Source organism: Phaseolus vulgaris, chromosome 5 (assembly GCF_051622355.1).
Source record: "Phaseolus vulgaris cultivar YP4 chromosome 5, ASM5162235v1, whole genome shotgun sequence".
Taxonomy (NCBI): domain Eukaryota; kingdom Viridiplantae; phylum Streptophyta; class Magnoliopsida; order Fabales; family Fabaceae; genus Phaseolus; species Phaseolus vulgaris.
Window position 1 is genome coordinate 36,534,642 of NC_143502.1, and position 14,766 is coordinate 36,549,407.

A 14,766-nucleotide genomic window follows, 5' to 3' on the forward strand; every position below is an offset into this window, starting at 1 on the left:
ATTTATTATTTTTTATTTATTTTTGAAATGGTATTAGATAGAAAAATAAAAATAAAGAAATATTAGATAGGGAAATTAAAACAAGATGAAAAAATGAAAGTGTAAATAAATTAAGTCTATGTCATTAACAACGATAAAAATTTAAAAGAAAAAGGAAAAATATCCAAGTTCACTACAATTTTAAGAATATAATTATTTATCTGCCGAAATTTCCTAAGGTTATCTTAGGTCATTAACAACAAAAACAATTTTTTAAAGAAAAAGGAAAAATATCCAAGTTCACTACAATTTTAAGAATATAATTATTTATCTGCTGAAATTTCCTTATTTAATTTTGTTCACTATTATAATGGTGAGCTTTCAAGTTTGGCTATATTTAGGTGAAATTAATTTAAAAAAGTAGACTTTGGTGGATAATTTAAAAAGTGAAAGTTATTTATTTATTTAAATATAAGGGATTTAATTCTGTGGATAGAGGAATGCTGTGAATGCAGGACAGTCACAGCATGTGAATGCCAATATTCAAATTTTCAATAAGGAAAAAGTTGGTGTGAAAGAAAGAAAAAACAAACTCTACTGTATCAAAAGGAAACGTTACTGGAGAAAAGTTTCAAAAGCATGCCCACCGTTGATATAAGCGAACATCACGAACAGTTAATATATTTAAATCATTCAACGGTTGATTGTGCAGACAGGTGTCATCACAGCATGAGAGCATTCAATAGTCGGTTCATGACTTCATTCTCCCGTCCATAGTGGTCCAGAGTGATCAGTGCTGCAGAGGATTGGAGCCCCTGACGTTGAACTTCGTGCGCGTGGCGTTTCGTTACTGTGTACAAAAGGGGACTCACTTCCCGCCGTTTCAGTCACAACCGAACCGTAGGCACAATTCATTCATTCTCCACAGAGAGATAAGGGTTATAGGGAAAACGAACACTGTTTCTCACTGTACAATCATCTTTCTCACTTGATTCTTTCGAACCGTTTCTCGATTGAAAACCCTAACTTTCATCTACGTCCGTTAATGGAGCTTCGTTCTCGTCGACGCCTTTCCAATACCACAGCAGTTTCTGCTACTCTCAATTCGTCAGGTTATTTTCTTTTCCTCCTTTCACAACTTTATTTTTTCATTTATCCACTGTACAGTTTAGATGTAGACCTTTTGATGTCCTTTTCCTGTTCGATTCTTGATTCTCTTTTTTTTGCGCTATTTTTGTTGTATGCTCGAAATGTGAGTTGATAGTTTGAGTGGGAGTTTTGAAAAGAAGAGTGGCGCCGGATGCTAACGGTCGATAGTGTTGTTCAAGCAACATAGTTTGGTGGTTTATTGATCACGTTTCTTTTTTTAAACCGAACAAGGCATTATTAACATTGTGATCTGTGAATGGGAAAAACAGGGAATGAGCAGCAACCTAAGGATGATGCTGTTGAGGAAGATGAAACTAAGGGCCAGTGCAGCAACAATAAAGACAAAGGTGTATCTGTTATGTATTCTGATTCGGATATGGTTTCTGGTTCTGATTCCGGTTCCGATTATGAAGGTAAATTGTTTTAATCTCGGTGTATGTTTTCATTTTATGACTTTGTATTTGGTTTGGCTGCAATATTTTGGGTTTATGCTTCTCTGTGTCGTGTATTTTTGACTCAAGGATATTCCTGAGATGTTTGGAGACTAAATTGAGGAAATGTTAAGAGCTAGTGTGTGTAGCTATGCATAATTTTAGTTTGAGTTTTGTTATTGGACCAGCGGTAAGAAGAAAGTTGAGTGAAGTTATCTAGAAATCTTCTTTCCTTTCATCTTTGGAATAACGTATAAACCTAATTTTAGCTGTGATTTTTTGGCCTGGTTGCATGTCTGAAAATTAAACAAAATTCCTCTCAGATGAAGAATTGGATGGGAGCTACCTGCCGGACTTGAATGCATATGTATATCCACTTTCAAGCGGCAGTGTTTCTGGTGGAGAAGATTCTGATTCTGATTCATCTGATGGTGACAAAGCTTCATCCAAAAAGGTGACGGTGTCCAGAGAGAGAAGAAAGAGTATCAACACAGCAAAAGGGGAACCGAGTGATGTGGTTAAGGTGGAGGATCATGAGTATTCAATGATTCCACCAGTATTGGTTCCATCTTCTTTTAAGGGAACTAAGAAGAGGAAATATACAAGAAAAGGAACTAAAGGAGATTCTCGTCCAGTGTTGTTGTGGAATGCATGGGAAGAGGAGCAAGAGAAATGGATTGATCAGCATATATTAGAAGATGTTGACTTAGATAATCAGAGTGAAGTAATGAATGAAACTGCTGAGGCGCCCTCTGATCTGACTATGCCTTTACTAAGATACCAGAGGGAATGGTTAGCTTGGGCTTTGAAACAAGAACATTCTTTGAGTAGAGGTGGAATACTTGCAGATGAAATGGGAATGGGGAAGACTATTCAAGCAATTGCTCTTGTCCTTGCCAAACGTGAATTCCAAGACATTTGTGAACCAGATCAATCCATACCATGTTCATCTAGCCTGTCTGCAATTAAAGGAACACTTGTCATATGTCCTGTGGTTGCTGTTACTCAGTGGGTCAGTGAGATTGATCGCTTTACTTTAAAAGGAAGCACCAAGGTGCTGGTTTATCATGGGGCTAATAGAGGGAGGAGTGGGGATCGGTTTGCAGATTATGATTTTGTGATAACTACATACTCTGTTGTTGAGAATGAGTACAGGAAGCATATGATGCCTCCTAAAGAGAGATGCCCATATTGTGGAAAATTATTTTTGCCGAGTAAGTTGATGTATCATCAAAACTATTTTTGTGGACCTGATGCTGTTAGAACAGAAAAACAATCAAAGCAAGCTAAGAAGAAAAGAGAAGTTACTAAAGGGAAGACCAAGGAATGCGACAGTAGAAAGATTTTGAAGGGTTCTATCAAGGAAAAGGGAGACAAAATGGGCATAGATATGGAAGATTCTGATGCTGTACCTGTGCGTAGCGATAAGTCATTTCTCCATGCTGTGAAATGGCAAAGGATCATATTGGATGAGGTCAGTTGTAATAATCGATTATGAATTTAATTTTTAAAACAGAAAATAGAAAGAGACATTTTATATCTCTTCATTGTTTTTATTAGTGCCACTTTCTTTATTTCTATAGAACACAAGTTTTCTTTTGTTTCACTATGGTTAGTTCTTATTCAGTGAGGGGAAAAAAGATACGAATGACTTATTGCTCAAACTAGGTCTTTTGACTTTAATTGATATTGTTTATTATTTTAAGGTATTGAGTTATGGAGTAAAGATCTTAAATTTGTTTATATCATGCCAGGCACACTATATCAAATCTAGACACTGTAACACTGCTAAAGCAGTTCTTGCTTTAGATTCTACCTACAAATGGGCGTTGAGTGGGACTCCCCTTCAGAACCGAGTTGGGGAGCTGTATTCTCTGGTATGTTTGCAGAGTTTTTTTTTTCTGATGTAAATCTGTAATGTATCAAGTTATCTTTTTAATTTTAATTTCAATTCTGTATGTGCAGATAAGATTCCTGCAGATAACTCCTTATTCTTATTACTTGTGCAAGGACTGTGACTGCAGGATTCTTGATCACAGGTATTATATCAAAGCTGTTCTGTGGTTTCCATAACATTACTCTGTTTTTCAAATATTTTATAATCATGCTGATATGTTATAGGAAAATATGCTGTACTTTTTGTTATGCCTATTTCTTTTTGTTTTTTCTTGATAATTTAATAAATGAAGATTCTATATATGAATGAGGCAACTACTGGCTAGCAACATCTATCATGTTAGTGTAGGAGTGATCAGGGAAATAACATACATGTACATGTCGTCAGAGATTTTTAGAATGATTGTTTTCTTCTTGAATTGCTAATCACGTGTTAATATGCTCTGATTCCTTTGTGCAGCTCTAAAGAATGTTCAGTCTGCACTCACAGTTCTGTGCGACATTTCTGTTGGTGGAATAAAGTAAGTTATGCAGTCTGTTAATCCTTTTTTGTGTTCACCATGTTTGAGGCAGATACAAAAGAGAAACCAAATCTGCAAACTGCAACTTTGTGGTGAAATGTTTACGTGCTTTTAACTATTCATTTTTAATCTTGAATTAGTACGTTGCCACACCAATTCAATCTTTTGGAAATGGTGATTCTGGGAAAAGAGCTATGATATTGCTTAAACATAAAGTTTTGAAGAACATCGTACTAAGGCGCACAAAAATAGGCAGGGCTGCTGATCTTGCACTTCCACCTAGAATTGTAAGTTGTATTCAATGTGGTTGTGTTTGTTTTCAAATATTGAAAGAGTACATGCTTATTTATTATGCATTTCCTGCAGGTTTCTTTGAGAAAGGATTGCCTGGATATTAAAGAGCAAGACTATTATGAATCGTTATACAATGAAAGTCAGGCACAATTTAATACGTATGTCACATTCTTTTTCTTTCTTTTTCTTTTCCATACAATGCAATCATTGTAAAGCAGATTTTTCTTCAAAGGAAAGAAGCTATTGGTAGGTATGAATTTCAGATCAGGTTATTCATGAAACAATCATGAAAGTAAAATTAATTGTAGGCATGCTTTTTTCTTAACATAGACAGTCTGACGAGTCAGTGTTCCATTTGAAAATTTACAAAGATATTGGTCCATCTATTCTGATTTTCCCTTTTGCACAACACCAATAGTTATTGGCCAAAATTTTGCTTTTGAATGGATACATTAATTCTGGTCTGGTTTCATTGGCATTCTTTCTTATTACAGATACATTGAAGCAAATACTCTGATGCATAATTATGCTCATATATTTGACCTCCTCACACGGCTGCGTCAGGTGGTTATTTTTTCTATGGAAAAGAAAATATACTTTTCTGCCCTTTGCTTCTGCGTTCCATTTTTCCTTTCAGGTTTGGATAAATGTTGAAGTTATGCTTAATGATCATGGACATGTTGAAAATAGTGGCCTTGTCTCTAATAATCTCAGATAACATTTTACTTTAAAATAACCACTGTCAGTAAACTTTGTGCTCATCGTAATGGCAGGCTAGAAAATCAGCATGGTATTGTGAAATAATTTCCTTTTAAAACCAAATAACTTTTTTGAAGCATTGTACCAGATTTTAATTGTATTTAATAATAATGTGTAGTCCAGCCTTTGTCTTTGACGCAAGAGCTGGGAAGTTTCCCTGTTTGCTAAAACATTCCAGATTTGTATTTTACTCTTGCTTAAATGTACAGGCTGTTGATCATCCATACCTGGTGGTATATTCTCAAAGTTCTAGTTCAAGAAGTGCAGTTATGGCCAATAACGCTACTACTGTTGAGCAAATTTGTGGTATTTGCCATGAGCCTATAGAAGACCTTGTTGTAAGTTTTTGCTTTTATTAAAACAAGTTTTGTGATTGTATTATTTAATTTAATTTAATTTTCTCCCTTTGCTAGTTATGCCTTTCCAAACCTTCTTTAGTTAATTGTAGTGTGTTAAAGTATTTAGTCATTATTGTTTCAGGTTACCTCCTGTGAGCATTCATTTTGCCGGGCATGCTTGATAGACTACTACTCTACTTCCTTGGGCCAAGTATCATGCCCTGCGTGCTCTAAATTACTTACAGTTGATTTAACACCCAACAAGGATGTCGGAGATCAGGCTAAAACAACAATTAAGGGTTTCAGATCCTCAAGCATTTTGAATAGAATTCACCTTGAGAACTTTCAGACGAGCACTAAAATAGAGGCTTTGGTATGTATCATTAAGTGTAGTTACTTGACAAATTATTTTTGGTTTATCCATAGGTCTAAAAGTTTGATTTAGATAGCTCTTGGTTTCTTTAGTCAAATGTTTTTTCTTTAGTAAAGCTTGAGTTTTAGAATGGTTGAGGATTATACTGGCATACCAAATTGATTGATTGCATATATTAAAAATTGCTGATAAATGGAGATTGACTATCTGTAGAGGCTGAAATGTAGGACATTCTTGGAAATTCAAATGAAGCTGCTTGGTAGGAAAATAATAGTTAGTAGATAGGATTATTAACTTCTTAATTATTCTTGTACCTAGTATCATTGAGAATTTTTTTGTTTTCTGAGTGGCAAAGGGAAGATTTGAGAAACTAATATTTGGCTAAATATTAAATAATAAGCTGAAAGATTGCGTATAACATTGTTGTGAAGAAAATAGTGCTATTATCAGTTCTTTTCTTCAATATCTTGTGTTCTGTGCTAATTTTTTACTATCTTGTTTTTGACTTTTACCTGAATGGATGGTTGCAGAGAGAAGAAATAAGATTCATGGTCGAAAGGGATGGTTCTGCCAAAGGGATTGTTTTTAGCCAATTCACATCATTCTTGGATCTTATAAACTACTCTTTACACAAGGTAATTTAATCGTCAGCTCTTGATTAATACACCTGAATTGCTTTGGGATGATAATGTTATGTGCTAGTTGCAGTCTGGAGTATCTTGTGTTCAGTTGAATGGAAGCATGTCATTGACTGCTAGGGATGCTGCCATTCGGAGATTCACTGAAGATCCAGATTGCAAAATTTTTCTCATGAGCTTGAAGGCTGGGGGTGTTGCACTCAATTTGACGGTAGCTTCACATGTAAGCAATCGTTATTTTGACATTGTGTGTCAATCCTTTTTGTATTCTTTTTGGAATTTGAAATTGTCAATAAATTCACGTTTTTCACATTTGTTTGAATTTCTATTCTCATCCAATGTTCGTTGGAGCTGCTTTTACTACTTAATGTTTTCGTGGCAAACATTTTTTTTCTCGTCTCTTTTGTCATGGTTCAGTTTAAGTCGGCTAATTGTGGCCTTGTTTCTTGGGCATGGCAGGTCTTCCTTATGGACCCTTGGTGGAACCCGGCCGTAGAGCGCCAGGCTCAAGACAGAATTCACCGAATAGGGCAATATAAACCTATAAGGTTCTATTTCTTGCTCTAGTTCTATCCAATTAGACAGTAATAATTGGAAAAAGTTGCGTAAAAACATGCAGGTTGTTCCTTTCTTTATGAACTGACTTTTTTTCATCCACAGAATTGTGAGGTTTGTCATCGAGAACACAATCGAGGAGAGAATTCTGAAACTCCAAGAGAAGAAAGAACTCGTGTTTGAAGGGTAAGTGTGATGAATGCTTAGGGGTTGAAAGATGCTGGACATCTTTCTATGCTGACTTTTTTTATCCTCTTTCTTAACAGGACTATAGGTGGGTCTTCTGATGCTCTGGGGAAATTAACAGAGGCAGACTTGAGATTTTTGTTTGTCACCTAAGCAGGCTTGTTTTGTTATGTCGACAAGAAAAAAAATTGTGGATGCTTCTGATCATTCATTTTGCAGAACTAAATTTTTTATTTATATAGAAAAATACTTAGAGGCGCTTGCGCCGTACAAGGATGCCATGCATTTTGATTTTGCGACATTCCTTGATCTATGTTGTGACCAAAAGTAACTGCGTAAATAGGCACATAGGCTATTAAGAAAAAGCTGACTTTACTTGTTGAATAGTGGGATTTTGAATCTAAGGTTTTCTATTTCGATAGTGGAAATGTTAAATATTATTTTGTAGAGATTTTCAAGAAAACTTTGTACCAATGACCCTTTGTTAATTATATTACTAATTGCTTTGTTTTTTGCTTTTTCGTTTTACGGTTCATGCTGCCTCAAGTGATGCCACCGTTGAGAAGTAGCAAGGTGTTGTCCTAATTCCATTTTAGACGTTATTCACTGTAATAACCTTCAACTACTTCAAGTGGTACTAATATAAATAATAAATCAGCAACTTAACTATTGCATAATATTATTTCACGCAATTTCATAGTGATACTAATTATTGGGAAGTGAATAATTCAACAACTTAATTATTGCATGATATTCCACCCTATATTTTAACTTCATTCCCCTTTTTATTGAAATGAGCTCCTTCATTCCTCTTTTCCTTCTTTTCTAATATTAGGATGTCCGTGTATTTTGTTAATATTTGCGGTTTTATTTTTTCTATTTCTTTTAATTTATATTTTATTTTTTTATTTCTAATTGTTTCTTTGAATACTAGTCGTGTAATTGAGATTATTTTATAACTGAGTATCAATAATTTGACTTTTCCAGATGCTCATCGAAAACGTTGATTTTATTTTATATTGAAATTTGTCCTAAATAGTTGAAAATAAATTTAAATATTTTTGAACTTTTTTTGTTATTTTTTAAAGTTCAAATTTATTTTGCTTCCTTTTATTTTTAAAAAAAAATCTAGTTTCTCTTGTACAATGTTTTGTTCTTGAGAGTAAATTATCCTCTTAAATAAAACAATTAAACTTTTTTCAATGGTTTAACTAGAAGAAAAACAAATTAAAATTAAATTTTTATATAGAATATACCATATTACATGAATATATTAGATCAGAAAAAATAATTAAGGATACTTAACTCAGTTGATTGAACAGGATGTCGCGATTATAAGCTTGCCGACATGTCTTCAATTTCTAAATATTGCAAAAAAAAAAAATCTAAAATTAACGCTGTTCAATTTGGTTTATCAATTTTATATAAGGTGTTGTTTTTACAGGGACAATGATTAAAAAATTAATGCAAAAGTGTATTATAAATCAAAGAAAGCCTATTTTCAAGTATCTAATATTATTTTAAATTATTTAAGGTGGTCAGAAGATATTATTTTATAATTCTATGATATTTAATAATACATTTTATTCAATTTTAGGTAAAGAAATCATTAGTATGAAACGTTTATCACTTTTTCTCAAAACTAATATTTGTAGTAAAACATGACTAATACTTTTTAGTAAATATTTTTTCATAACTACAAATGTAAAAGCTTTTAAGTGTATTAACAAAATTTTATTGGGTGAAATACATTCCACACATCACTTCACAAATACATTTTTTTTTAATTTAATTATTCTTAAAAAATGCATGTCGATTTTGATTTCAAGTTTATTGAGATAATTTTGAGATGCTGTTTGTTTTGAAGTTGAGAGTACTGTCATTATTTTATTTTAAAAACACAATGATGTAATAAAATAATATTTAAAAAAATATATATTTTAAGAAAACGACTTACGTGATTGATTAAGAATGAGAAAGAAAGAAAAGAGGAAGGTGAGAAGATGTGCGTGGACCGTTAGGCAATAAAGAGGAAAAAGGGAGGGAAATACTGAAATGACGAGATTACCCTTTCCCATTCCCCTTCCCATACCCACCTCTACCGCCATTATGTCGACTCCTCCGAGTTGTGTGCTCTACACGCTCTTCCACACTCACCCCACGCGCTCAATTCTCGCCCCTTAATACCCCTCACTCAATTCTAGGGTTCACATTCCCTTTCCATCCTAAGCGATCCACCACACCAATCGACAAAGGGAGCAACATGTTGCAGCTTCTCTACGCCGTCATTTTCGCCCAAATGTTCGTCATCGTTTCCTTCCTCTTCAAAACTCCGGCCAGGAAGCTAGTCATTCTCACATTGGATCGCCTCAAGCGCGGCCGCGGCCCCGTCGTCGTTAAGACCGTCGCCGCCACGCTGCTCGTGGTGCTCGCTTCCTCGCTCTACAGCATCGCCAAGATCCAGCGTCGGAGCCTCGACGCTTCCGTTGTTAACCCCACCGACCAAGTCCTCGTCTCTAAGCACACGCTCGAAGCTTCTCTTATGGGTAATCTACTTTCGTTTATATGCAATTTCGTTTCTCTTATGCGTGCTGTGCTTTGGAATTATATATCTGGAAAATTAATTCATGGTGACTCTGATTTACCTTTGTGATATTACAAATTATGATTCTTACCTTGTTTCTCAGTAAAATAAAAAAAGAATATAAAAATTCGGTTAAACTGTAATGTAATGTAAGTGTATGTTTTAGGAAATGGTCGTTTTTTCCCTTCTATTATTAGTAAACATAAATAAATGTATGTGTGTATGTTTTCTTCACTCGCATCCAATAACAAACTAAACTGTTATTTATAGTAAGTTTATTGACTTTGTAGTATAAAAGTCAAACAAATATGATTTAGATTCATTCAGATAATATATTTTTCTAATCAAACTGCCATTAAGATCATGTTTCTAATAAACTGGTAAGGACTTTAATCCTGACAGTCTAACTCGAGTATGGAATAAACTTTGTTGATAGGAAATTATGCTCTCGAGGTTTCAAGCCATATCTTTCTTTGTTTTCGGTGATGGCAAATCTATACTAATAGTATGGTTACAAATATTGTGATTGAAGTTTATACTCATTTTTTTAGTTTAATTATCATGTATGTGTAGTTATTTTTGAATTAAGTTTCAAGATAATTATTATAAGAAAAATATTTTATATTATCTAAATATGACTTCTAAAGCAGTTATTATAAAATCAGTAAACAGTACATGATAGAGTAAAATAGTTTACTTTATTTTGTTATAGAAGTTTATAAAAGTCAACTTTCATTGTCATAATTTTTTTACTGAATGATAATTTGCACTGTCACACAAGAAGTGTATTTTAATAAAGTCGTTCATTTTGAGGAATTGTTTTTATCTAGAACTAATATTTGCCTGGTGTACCAAGTTATTTGATATGATGGGTTTCTATTTTTCCTATAATTTCAGTTTCATTTCTAAAACCATTCCGTGTTGTGTAATAGCAGTGGAAATTGATATTTGACATATATGCTGATGTGGGCAGGGTTTGTGCTGTTCCTGTCTCTGATGATAGACAGATTGCACCATTACATCAGAGAGCTTCGGTTACTGAGGAAGACCATGGAAGCTGCTAAGAAACAGAGTCGAAGTTTTGAGGATGGTAAAAGTGTCAGTGCAGCTGAGCACAAGGCTTTGGTGGAAGAAATTTCCGGATTTAAGGCCGAAGTTGAGAAACTGGAATCTGAGTGTGAAGTAAAAGCAAGCAAGGCTAAGACCTTGGAGGCTGAGGTGGAGGCTCTTAGAAAGCAATCCGAGGGGTTTCTAATGGAATATGATCGGCTCTTGGAAGACAATCAGAATCTTCGGAGTCAGTTGCAGGCTATTGACCTCAGTCCTTCCCATGCTGTTAACAAAAAGAGCACCTGAAGTTTCAAATATGCTAAAACAATTTTCTTCTTTGATTCAGTTGTTTCTGCCTGAGTGGTGCGTGTTTGCATTAGATAAATAGGTCACAATAGAAAGAGGAGAGAGGTGTTATGCCTATTGAGTGAGTTGATTATACTTAAAACACCTTATATAGATATATACGAACGCTATTAGGCCATGTCTGCAGTATATGATGAGGATAAGAAAATAGGATGGTTAATAGTGTAAAAACTATACTATGAAATATTTGGTGTTATTAACATACAGGCTTATTGTGTATACAAATATAATTTTTCTGAAGTTATCCTTCTGCGTAAAAACTTAAGTGAAAAATAAACCTCCAATGGTTTGTTTTCTCTTGGTTCTTTTACTGCTAGTGTGAGGAAAACATAGAAATCTGGTAAAGTATTTTTCAGCTTAAATTCTTTTTGGTGTTCTTTTGTTTTATGTTTTGGGGCGGTGGTGGGGCATTGTGCCATGGACAAGATTAACGGGAGTTACACAAAGTAACACCACAATCAAAGAATGGGTTCTATAGCTTGATGGAATTGATATTGCTCTCATAGTTGTACTCCTTAATCAGGTAACTTAGAGGGTTAACGTTCATGCTAGATACGCAATCGAATTAGCAGATGGAATTGAGTGAAGATCAAAAGGGTTATCATCATTAAATAATGGTGAAAGTCTTATGAATAAGACAATTTCATCAACTGATTACTTCATGTCATTCTTCTTGTTTGAGTAAGCTTCTGACAGCAACCAACGACGTAGATAGTGTATGAAGTTCCAACTTTCAGAGCAAGTATTAAACTTAAATAATGATGATGTGTTACGGTTGCTCTGTCACGGTGTCTCTACTCTCAATACTTGTCACTTTTTCCAACACTATCCTTCGGATTGAAGATTTTTTTTGGTCCATTGTTCAATGTATTTGAACGAGGTTGAACATTTGGATAAAAAATATTCTACATTCTGTCATCTCTAACTGGGCCTTATTGGAAGCACAGTTAGAGCTCATAATGGCGTGTTCTTTACGTTTAAACATATCACCTAACCTTTCAAAAGCCAACCCAAATAGAATTACCACCATATTATAAGATTTTCTTAATGTAAACTATATAACAAACGAGATTTCAACAGAGACTTTTTTTTTCTTTAATAACTGTTTACTGATATGCAGGGTAAGTATTTTTTATGGATAGAAACCTACATTGTTCGACAATACTTAAATCATTTTCTACATGTCCACGCCCATCCCTTTCTACTAACGGTTCAAATTGTGCCTCTTTTCTTTGTACTTTTTCTGTTGCGTAACCTTTGAAGAACCTACCCATAGCAGGCACCTAGACCTACAATTCCCATATGCATATCAAATAAACCAGATTGGAGTATCTGAGAACCAATGCTAAAAGCGAATGCAGAAAACAATTAAGCTGGAGATGATTTGTGCGGATGGGCTTAAAAGAGCAAACGGCAAAGACAATTCATGATTCTAAACTCTTGAGGCCTAAGTAGTATAGATGCTTCAGAAGAAGGGCATCTCAATAATGTGATTAGAGTTGTTCCTTTTTGGATGGGGGTTTGACAGCAGTGCAACTTTTTGGTAATAAACTAATGAATTGGAATTTTGAACCAAGCCACTCCCTAGATTGACCAAATTTACTCTGCTACTAATTTAGGGAGGTACCTATTCTCTAGCCATAAAAGATTAAAACTTTTGTTTGTATTTTGGTGAGTAGGCTCTGTGGTCTGCATATTCGCTCGTATAAACATAAATCAACCTATAGGGCATTGACCAAATTTCGTGAATGCAACTATTTCAACTAGTTATGCGTGCTATTTGCATTTCATGAATTGGTATTTATCATGATGTACCAACTTTGACATCAACCCTCACCCACCTAACGTATATTTGTTGCATATTCGCTTTGCTATTAAAACTACGACCTGTTTTATTATATAGGTTGGGTATGGTAGAGGAGTTTGATCACTAGTTTAACCTTCTAACTAATTGGATTTTTATTTCTAGACCTACCAAATACCATTCACAGATTAATAGTTGGCAAAACAGATGCCATGCCCACCAACACCATAAGAGGACAATCACTCTTCCTTTCCATTACACTCATTCAACCAACACAAATTAAGATCTGAGAGGTTGGGAGTTTAAACACAGAACCACCACCTGGGGCCTCCTCTCCTCTGCTTGCATCCTCTGTTTCTCTGCCCTTTATCCATTCATTTTTTTTAATTCTACTATTTCACCCAATAAAAGAACTTCGCTTTTTGCATTGGCTTTGGGAATTAAGCCAAATGTGAAACGTGCCCACAAAACATTAATCGCGTTAGGCCCGTGGCCGAGAAAGGTCATTGGATATTAACTGCACCACTGACATCTAATGTTCTCCACACTGATGGGAAAATGAAAAAAGTTCTCCAATTGTTCATTTATAAAAACTCAAATGTTGAAGGGAGAACCATCTCACCTATGCCTCCCTCAAAATTGAAACTATCAACTACAACGCTAACATCACTACATTTATAATAATCATCACAAAAATAATCACTAATTCTAATATTAACATCAAAATCCAACCCTTCACAAGTTGAAGCCCCTGCTGCTTCACTACCCCTAGTTGTGATCCAATTTTCATCACCCAACTCCCAAATTGGATCCTCTGAACACAAAGCTAGCCTTCTGATCCTACCCTTGGGAGACTCATCCGAACTTCTAATCTGAACCACATTGCCAGGCTCAGAGGCACACCCTGCCTCTGACTCTGCCTCTTCCACAGAATTCCAAAAGCCCTGCTCAAGAATACTTGTTGGAGAACATGAATTAGATTGCTGAATTTCCTTATCATTGGAACTGAATTCCCCGAGAAACGGATGCTTCAGAAGCTCACTACAACTCCATCTCTCTTTAGGATTCCTCCTAAAACACTTCCCCAAGAAATCCTTTGCCTCTTCAGACAGAAAGCTTGGAATCTCAGGAACCTCATTGGAATATGCAACACGGTACAGCACAGTGACAGGGTCTTCTAAATTAGGCCACGGCGCAAACCCAGTAGCCATTTCAACCACAGTGCACCCAAGCGCCCATATATCAGCAGGGTACCCCTGCTCCTCCCCACGCGCCACCTCTGGAGCCATGAACATTGGCGTGCCTCCGATCGCCGCCACCGGAGACTCGTTCAACAACTTTGCACATCCAAAATCCCCAATCTTTGCTCCATCTTCTCCAATCAAAATGTTGCTACCTTTAATATCACAATGCACAACACCCTTATTATGCAAGTACTCCAGCCCCTGCAGGACTTGTCGAACGTAGTGCACGATGGTCGGCGCGCTGAGCCGGCCACCTTGCCGATGAATTTCCTGCGAGAGAGTTCCAAAGGGCATGTACTCCATGTAGAGGTTGAACCATAGGGTGTTGCTTTGCTCTGTGGTGTTACAACCTTTGTAGGTAACTATGTGGGGAGAAAACAGAGAAGACAGAATCCTCTGTTCTCTCTGCAGCTTTTCTGAGTTTGATGGTGATAACTCTGCAGTCTTGACGGCGGAAACAGTGGAGGAGTGGGCGGAGGTGGCGGTGTAGACGGTGGCTGATGAGCCACGTCCTATGATGAAGCCTCTGGTCCACTCCATACTGTGTATTAGGCTCTGTCTTAGAGAGTGCAGAGTCTTGGGTTTGCAATTGCGGCATT

At 35.6% G+C, this 14,766-nt stretch overlaps 3 protein-coding genes across 3 annotated transcripts; 2 read left to right on the forward strand and 1 right to left on the reverse strand.

Annotated features, from left to right (window-relative positions):
* The first annotated feature begins 474 nt into the window (after window positions 1-474).
* LOC137835554 (Helicase protein with RING/U-box domain-containing protein) lies at window positions 475-7,632 on the forward strand. Its single transcript, XM_068644113.2, has 16 exons — window positions 475-1,091; window positions 1,398-1,541; window positions 1,883-3,033; window positions 3,314-3,436; window positions 3,525-3,598; window positions 3,916-3,976; window positions 4,117-4,263; window positions 4,343-4,428; window positions 4,765-4,834; window positions 5,239-5,367; window positions 5,510-5,740; window positions 6,271-6,375; window positions 6,449-6,601; window positions 6,838-6,926; window positions 7,039-7,119; window positions 7,200-7,632. Exons 1-16 carry the CDS (start codon window positions 1,025-1,027, stop codon window positions 7,270-7,272), a joined length of 2,784 nt encoding a protein of 927 aa, XP_068500214.2. The 5' UTR covers window positions 475-1,024; the 3' UTR covers window positions 7,273-7,632.
* Window positions 7,633-9,082: 1,450 nt separating this feature from the next.
* LOC137835556 (uncharacterized) lies at window positions 9,083-11,359 on the forward strand. Its single transcript, XM_068644115.2, has 2 exons — window positions 9,083-9,665; window positions 10,677-11,359. Exons 1-2 carry the CDS (start codon window positions 9,383-9,385, stop codon window positions 11,057-11,059), a joined length of 666 nt encoding a protein of 221 aa, XP_068500216.1. The 5' UTR covers window positions 9,083-9,382; the 3' UTR covers window positions 11,060-11,359.
* A 2,117-nt stretch (window positions 11,360-13,476) lies between these two features.
* On the reverse strand, window positions 13,477-14,766 carry LOC137835555 (mitogen-activated protein kinase kinase kinase 18). The gene has a single exon (XM_068644114.2). It carries the CDS (start codon window positions 14,705-14,707, stop codon window positions 13,508-13,510), a length of 1,200 nt encoding a protein of 399 aa, XP_068500215.2. The 5' UTR covers window positions 14,708-14,766; the 3' UTR covers window positions 13,477-13,507.